We start from the raw sequence: 8,934 nt of genomic DNA on the forward strand, positions 1-8,934 counted from the left end.
GATCTGGATCTCAAAATCACATTGTCATATGCAATACCATGAAGGGTCACCTTTCCTGATAAGTCCGCAAGTCTAGACACTTGCCTCCCCAAAGCGAAGTCTAAAAAAGAACTACTTCCGATCCCATGGAGTCACAAGGAGGAGTTGCATGAGGGGCCCTTATTTACAAGGTTCTTAATCAGAGAATGAGAGGCCAACATTCCCCAAGCAGAATAGAAATACGCTGTTGAATAGGCATCAACATTTTCTAGCTTTGCACTGGCCCTGTAGGTAGAAGTAGGTGGAGCTACTACCATATGTGTGCTGCCATGTCGGTGCCAGGAAAGCAGGTTATGCACAGCCTCCTAATGGTCATCAACACTGCACAACTGAAATCAATTAAAAGTGAATTAAAAACTGCTGACTTGCATTTGTAGAACACCACAAGCGCAAAAAAGCCATTTATGTTTCTATGTACAGTATATATTTGTTGTATTTCTTTTAAATTGCACTGGAGTTATGTAATGTGATCAGTTTAAGTGGAAATTGTGCTCATGTCTGGAATTGACCTAACTCATTCATGCAATTATTTACCCCATGTTTTCTAATAAAGAACGAAAAGCTTTACTGATAAAATACAAAATGTAATTTAAAAACATATAATATATATTAAAAAAATAATAATATACAGTATAAGTTAAACATATAAATGTAAATATGAAAATGGCTTGTACACATAATTTATTTTATGAGAGCTTTCTTTGGGCTCTCCACTCTGTTGTTGTTCACATTTCCACACTTCAGCCAGCTGTTGCTCTTGAGTAAACGGGTGACTTTCTTTTTAGCGGTGCTAAATTCATACTGATGCTGACCATCAAAGAAATAAAGAAGTCCTAAAAAGAAAAAAAATGATTCTTTTGTCCTTTTTAAAAATTAATTAATTTCATATTGTTTGCTCACATCGGTCTTGAAGACACTCTGCCAGACCCATGTGACTGCACTGAACTAATTAACATGCACTAGTGTTAACATGGGGGAGGAAGTGGATGAGTAGCATGCCCCCCATCCCCACACACACACTAAAGTTGCCCATAAATGGATCGAAATTCATTTGATCAATGTATGGACACTGTGGTTGTACAGAAGTTGATCTACCAATCAGTTCCTGTACAAACGCCCTGCTGGAAAATTTCCTCTTGATCAGTGCTGCAGACTAAAAAAAAAATAAAAAATAAAATTTCATCATAAATTTAGGCCAAAATGTATTCTGCTGTATGTATTCTTTGGTCAAAAAATTCCAATAAGTGTATATTGATTGGTTCGTGTGAAAGTTATAGCTTCTACAAATTATGGTATGTATACTGGAATTTGTATTTATTCATTTTTTTATACTAGTAATGGCAGTGAACAGCGGTTTACAGTGGATCTGTGATAGTGCGGCAGGCAATCTGACACTAACTGACACTGGGTGGGAGATTGACTAACTGACACTGACATCACCAGTGACACTAATACAGTGATCAGTGATAATACAATACACTGTCACTGTAATAATGACACTGGCTGGGAAGGGGTTAATATCTCAGGGTAATCAAGGTTAAATGTGTGCCTAACAACTGTTAAGGTGTGTAATATGTGTGGCTTTTTATTAAAGATCTGTTTGTTTCTTCTCCCTGCTTTGTTCCCTTTGTGAAGAGCCCTGTGTGTTTGTCAACACAGAGCTCTGAGCTGTGATTGGACACAGCCGATCTGCAGGTCCTGGACATGAATCATTGGCTGGGACCTGCTGACAATATCCTGCTGTGTTCAATCACAGCGGGAGTTGTCCTGAACCCGTAAGTCTGTGCAGGTATGCGATTATGTCTGTACAAGCCACCCGCCCGCAGTAAATTGAGGGTGGCAGTCCTGTAGTGGTTAAATAAATGCTTGTCTTTATCATCATGTCTTTCTGCTGACTTTATAGGAAAAAGTGTATATAATATTGCTGTGACTTGTAAAGGATCCCTCAATAAAATACAGTTTTACTTTACTTACCATCCTTTTGGAAAGCAGCATGAACCTTAGTTCCGACGCCAGGGAAGCCATCAATTATTTTCTTAGGAGGTACAGAATCCAACTTCTGCTTTTCTTCATCAAAACTGCCAGAAAAATAACAGCAACGTTAGAATACACCATTTTTTACATTTTAATGAATTATTGTGAAGGTATCCTTTCTCAAAGATCCTCAAAGATGAAAATGAACATCTTCACAATGCTCATAGATACAGACGTGAATTAGTTCCTCAAGTGCTTTTACTACTTGTTCAGATTACGTAAGTACTATCTGGGCACAGGTTAACTTTAAATACTATAATTCATTTTATTTGATCCATACCAAGCAACACCAATTAAAATACATCCATAATTTTAGATGCCTACACTCTGGTCTTACCTCCAGAATTTGTCATCAACAAAGAAGTAGGTCTTTTCTGTGTTTTCATCATGGACTGCAGCGTCAATTCTCCTAACAGTTCTGGGAATGCCCAAGTCATAGATGCTTTTGGGTGAATCCTTTGTGACTTCATAACCATTGATAACCCAATAATTAGCACCTAAATTAAAAAAAAGAATAGAATATTGGGTTGAGTAAAACATATTTTACCCCAATTATTATAAAAACAAACTTCATGCATTCCAGAATGCACTTTGCCATACATTATATTCAACAGGGGCACAAAAAAAGTAAGATTTTACAGACAAATAGGAAGTACACACCTTTGAAGATAAGAAGCCGGTCCTTTTCTTTGTACTCATAAGCAGCTTGAATATGATTTGGAAGGGCAGGCCAAAATGTTTTGATTAAATGATGCTCAGCCTGTGCATTCTGAGAAATCTGGCGCCAGAAAGTTCTAGAAAATACAAAAGGATTACATTATTAGTGTAAGTATTAAGAAACCACTACATGAATATAATCCTGCTACATTGTTTACAAATATCATTATCATGTAGTATTAGTATTAGTAGTAGTTCCATTGTTACCTCTTTTCAAACTCATGATGCTTTTATCTCTTTAGAAAAAAAATTTTGTTTCCAGTCCCTTGAGTTATGACAGTGTGCTTACAGTCTGATGTGGTGGCCAAGTGGCAAAAGCTATGTGACGTGATCATCGGAATTATGAAATATGTGAGCTCTCCATTGCTCTTTTTCATATACCTTATACTAGTAAGTTGCTATTTTGTAATTTTTAAAGTGTTACTAAACCCAGGACCCTGCATTCACTATATCTGGTCCCACAGTACACAGAACAGTAAATAAAAACTGCTAAATTCCTTTTCTCGTCAGCAATTAGAGCAGTCTTGTGACTTTTATCAGTGTCCAGCAGAGCACTGGTAAAGCTTGTAGGATGAGTTTTCTTTCTGCTCTAAGAGGAAGCAGAACCCCTGACCCTCTGCCCGGACAGTGCTGATTGGCCCTGTGCTGATCACATGCACTCTCCCAAGATAAAAAAAAAACCTCTCTAGCAATACACACCAAACTGAGTGTCTCCACATGATATGTCTTATCAGGAGATAAGAGGGGGACACTGGAAGACGGGGAGGATCAGAGAAGTCAGGATCAAACTGTCTTTTTACACAATACAGAGTAATAACCCCTTAGGTTCCACAGTGAGTATAACAAGCTTCTTTACTGCATATACAGACTGATTTTAATGTTGTGGGTTTAGTAACACTTTAACTGAATGTAATTTGCCATGACAATCTCATTTTCCATAGACCCTCTTCTGTTTTCTTGATTCTTGTATTTCACATGCAGATTTGTAAATTATGTATTTAATGGTGTTAATCTGTATATCAGGGAATGTGAATTGCTAATTGACTGCTTAGATATGTTTACTTATTATAATCAACTTTCAATCAGGTCATATTCAGCCCATACGTTCACAGTGAGACAGAGAAACAGCAAAGCACAGCCATTGTGTAGCACATAAAAAGCAAACATGGCTGCATCCATTTAAATATACTTTATCATTATTTAGAAGCAATAAATTTAAACTAACACAGATTGTTCATGTTACCGTTATTGTAAACCTCCAACCAGGGGCGGACTGACCATTTGGAAACTCGGGCACTGCCAGAGGGCCCCATGAGATGCCCCTGGTACCTTTTTAATAGGCTTTTTTGAGTTTGGGCAAGGACACAGGGGCCCCACGATCCCCTATTGCCCGGGGGCCACATGAGTTGTCAGTCCTCCCCTGACTCCAACATGAAATATGAACAAAGCATATCCCTCTAAAGTATTTATTTTCTCAATTAAGAGCACTTAGCGTTGTTTCAGTCTGCTGCTTCTTTCCTCTGCTATCAGCATAAATCACTTCTGACAAGTTTTCCTGACACAAAGAGAGCAAAAGGTAACAGGGGAGGGACCTTCAGCTGAGGGTGGTATGCTGTGTGGAGGGGGTGTGTCGCTTCCCTCCAATCAGCTCTCAGAGCTTTCATCGCTGAACTCTGCAGTGTGTAATTTTCAGCTCTCTGCCCCCTTTTTTCTGAACTCTCGGACAAGCTTTATACATTCAGTACTTTGAACAGATGTAGAGAAGAGAAGACTGCAGATAAACAGACCAGTCACTTCACTGCATATATGTAATGTTTTAGAACCACTTTAAAGGAAATATCCTCTAAGGGAGTCAAGGAAACTGCTATTGCTGACATCTCCACCTAAAAACACAAGTTGCTTGTCTACCATACTGACCCTCTGGCTTCGATTCTGTCACTGATCTGGAACTAGTATGCAGAAAAGGGCCAGGGGTTTGGAGTATTTTGCAAAGTGGTTTAAAAATTAGCAGCCAGGTGTACTTTAAGCTCATCACATTCTCATTTACAATATATCTAAAAAATGTAAAAGGCATAAATACCCATTAAAGTTAAAAACAATAAACATGGAAATCAATTTAACATTAAAGCTTACTTATTGGTGAAGAATAATATCTCTCCCCGCAAAGTTGTCACAGCGTCAAAAGTGATTGCCTGGCAGGAAGATGGAGTGCTTGGTGGTTGTGTAACCGCTGGGACCTCTCTGGCTCCTGCAATGAAGCATCAAAGCTAAATGTTATGACACAGCAACCTTTTTCTATGAATTGTAGAGTCACCCATTCACTTCCTAATAGAACCTGGTAGTGATTTTCCTTCTCTTACCATAGAGTGACTGAATTCCTCTAACGTCATCATCAGGCAGGTGAAATTGACTTGGTTCAATGAAGTGGTAGGTTGGGTACATGAGGGCGTTGGGATCGGTAGAGTGTGAGAGACCCAAGGAATGGCCAAATTCATGAGCAGCCACAAGGAACAAGTTATAACCTTAAATGATATAAAAAAAAATTAGAATGATCACTGTAAATTAATGTATTGTAGCTATAACATATCTAAAAAGTGAGCACCATTTAATGGCGTTAGTTAGTGTTCTCTATCTAAAGAAAATAATAATTTTTATTACATATCTATAGTCTTGAAGTGATTTTAAATATGTTGCATATTACTGAACAGAAAAAAACTCACCTTTAGATCCGCTAGTCCATGTTTCATCTTCATCAAAGTGAGCATCTCCTCCGATTCCAGTACCTGGGGCAAAAGCATGTGCCAGAGTTCCACGTGGACCATCAAAAGGATAGTGGTCATTGTGCACTGTAAAAAAAGAAAACATAAAATGTATCTCTCTATATGTTATATAGGAGTACAGTCTGACATGGTATGAAATTGACTTATGAATATACCTTGTGCTGCAAATGAGATCTCAATATCGGCAACACTGTTGTAAATTCGAGTAAAGGTCAGGGGGGTCGCATCACTCCAAACCTGGAAGGCTTTCTGGATAGCTGCATCCACCTCAGCAGTGGGCATGTCTGGTGTATAATTCACTATTCTGAATAAAGAAATCAGATTGTTCTATTATTTCAAATTCTTTTAAAGGGACATTAATATAGAACCACCTGTTGTTCTATGTGGACCTATATATGGACTATACATATATGGAAATACAGTATAGAGACTAACTTAGGCTTTATGTGATGGGACATTTTCATTCTTATACATATGCCATTAAAATACCTGTTCCAATGGAAGATTTTATCTCTATTTCTGTTCTGGTGACAACTATAATATTTTTAATATCCTGAGGTGTCTGTATGGGAAGTCTGAGAAGCTGCTCACCTAACCCAATCCATATGAATGTAGAGAACAGCCTCAGCCAGCGCTGCTCCACTGACCACACCCTCTGATGAGTTGTACCCTTCCCATTGGGGCTTAGTCATAAAGGTGGCGCCCATTTTATCATCACTTTCTTTATCGGTGACAGTGGTCATGAAAAGAAATAGAGAGTCAATCTCCCCAGCAGTGTATTGGAAAACCAATGAAAAAAAACCTAATAGAAGTACTAATTCTAAACCTCCATAACCCAGTTAAATACAAAAACGGTTTTGGCCAGAGATATACATATAGGCTAAACTCTACTGATAATATATTTCAATCTACTATCATGTTGTCTTCCTGAACCCTATATGCTGTATATTAATGTCTATAAATGTAACACAATAAAAATGTTTTTTACCTGTATGTCAGTTCTCTCTTCTTCCATCCGGAGTTTCCTGGGAATACACTGTATTCACCCACATCAACAAACCCACACCGGGGTAGCTGCATCATTTCCATAGTTTCTGAGTCAAGTTTTCCCGTCACCTTCAAACCAAAGAACTCCTGCATCTGGAGAATCTTCTCTGTAAACTCATTGGTAGTTTTCTTTCTGGACTGGCGCACCCCATCTGTCTTAAGGTTGTAGTATTTTTTCAAATACCCCTATAGAGGTTTAAAATAAGAAATGAAACTTGTGGGTAAAGTAATCTTTATCAAAAGGTTCAGGAGATATAATGGCAAAATTATGGATAAAATAAAAAGACGTCATTAAAATGGAAAAACATTGTACAGAAGATTGAAACAACTGAAGTTATGTTATGATACTATTCAGAGTACATGTTTCCTCTTAATCACTGTAGTTTCTCTTTATCACGTTGGGGAATATTGATGAGATGATATTCAACAAACATTAACTGCAGGTGAATCTTCCAGGGACATGTGTTTTAAATGAGAGTGATTGATTCACCACCAATGAATGATTGTTGAAAGTTACATTCAGTGTCTTAGAAATTAAATTTCCATTTGGCTCTCTGTAGTATAATATTAGTAAAATTTCAAACACATAGAAAGTCTATACATTTTGGTGAGATTTGTCTGGTAGACTTTTACGAAAAGAAGGGTACAGTTAGGTGCAACCACTATACCCCCTTAATCAGTGAGACTCATAAACTGCATTAGTAATGATAAAAGGTATGACTCTTCCTATTCAGGTATACCATTAAAAAATATATAATAGAAAAAAGGTTTTTAGCACATATTCAAAATTTAGACTAGGTTGATCCATTCCCTATAATGACAAGACTATCATTTCCCTTTAATATACAGTACTCACTTCAGCAAACTTGACATTTTCTTCGTTGTCCTGTAAGGTTTCCACTGGAACAGCCGAGCAGTATACTACTGAAAGTAGCACGACGAGAAGCAAGCTCTTCATTTCTGGAAATGTTATGATCCCTCAGGGTTCTCAAGAGTTTCCGCTGTCCTATGATTTTCTGAGTCCCAGGCTACTCCTTTTATACCCTACCCGGATGCCTCAGCCAGTCTATAAAAGGTGACTCACCATATAAAACTTCCACAAATCACAGCAAAAGAAGAAACAATCATTCCCTGACAACAAGTTATGACAAGGTGCAAACCACGTAGAGCCCACATACAACATTTTTTCTATATAATTGATTAATGATCAGGAAGAGGGTTTGGTATGATGCTTACAAACTGAACTTTTGTAGTTAATTTTTTTATAATTTTCACATATTTTATAAAAATGTAATTAAAAGGTAAATAATGAATTAGATTTAAAAATCTGAAAATTCAAAATAATAATAATATGTAATAAGAATTCAAACAATGTATAAATTGTGTTAATAATAATAATGCACTCCTCTCCTGCACTTACTACCCACTGTCACACTCCTTGTCTGTACTTACTGCCCACTGTCATACCCTTCAGACTCCTCTACTGTAATTACTGTCCACTGTCATACCCTATACCCTCCACACTCCTCTCCTGTACTTACTGCCCACTGTCATACCCTCCACACTCCTCTCCTGTACTTACTGCCCAATGTCATACCCTCCACACTCCTCGCCTGCACTTACTGCCCATTGTCATACCCTCCACTCTCCTCTCCTGTACTTACAGCCCACTGGTATACCCTCCACACTCCTCTCCTGTACTTACTGCCCAATGTCATACCCTCCACACTCCTCGCCTGCACTTACTGCCCCTTGTCATACCCTCCACACTCCTCTCCTGTACTTACAGCCCACTGGTATACCCTCCACACTCCTCTCCTGCACTTACTGCCCAATGTCATACCCTCCACACTCCTCTCCTGTACTTACTGCCCAATGTCATACCCTCCACACTCATCGCCTGTACTTACTACCCAATGTCATACCCTCCAAACTCCTCTCCTGTACATACTGCCTACTGTCCTACCCTCCACACTCCTCTCCTGTACTTACTGCCCACTGTTATATTCTCAACACTCCTCTCCTGTACTTACTGCCCACTGTTATACCCTCCACACTCCTCTCCTGTACTTACTGCCCACTGTCATACACTCCACACTCTTCTACTGTACTTACTGCTCATTGTCATACCCTCCACACTCCTCTCCTGTACTTACAGCCCACTGGTATACCCTCCACACTCCTCTCCTGTACTTACTGCCCAATGTCATACCCTCCACACTCCTCTCCTGTACTTACTGCCCAATGTCATACCCTCCACACTCATCGCCTGTACTTACTGCCCAATGTCATACCCTCCACACTCATCGCCTGTACT

General features: G+C 38.7%; 1 protein-coding gene across 1 annotated transcript; it reads right to left on the reverse strand.

The window, feature by feature from the left end:
• Positions 1-602: 602 nt before the first annotated feature.
• Positions 603-7,613, reverse strand: LOC149454619 (matrix metalloproteinase-18-like). The gene is made up of 10 exons (XM_089687271.1): positions 7,474-7,613; positions 6,559-6,803; positions 5,726-5,874; positions 5,511-5,636; positions 5,151-5,312; positions 4,924-5,038; positions 2,734-2,867; positions 2,411-2,570; positions 2,014-2,117; positions 603-872 (listed from the first exon to the last, which is right to left on the reverse strand). The coding sequence occupies exons 1-10, from the start codon at positions 7,573-7,575 to the stop codon at positions 721-723; spliced, it is 1,449 nt and encodes a 482-aa protein (XP_089543397.1). The 5' UTR covers positions 7,576-7,613; the 3' UTR covers positions 603-720.
• Positions 7,614-8,934: the final 1,321 nt, after the last annotated feature.

Source organism: Staurois parvus, unplaced genomic scaffold (assembly GCF_062004578.1).
Source record: "Staurois parvus isolate SC_StPar_1 unplaced genomic scaffold, SC_StPar_1.0 ptg000422l, whole genome shotgun sequence".
NCBI classification, from domain to species: Eukaryota; Metazoa; Chordata; class Amphibia; order Anura; family Ranidae; genus Staurois; species Staurois parvus.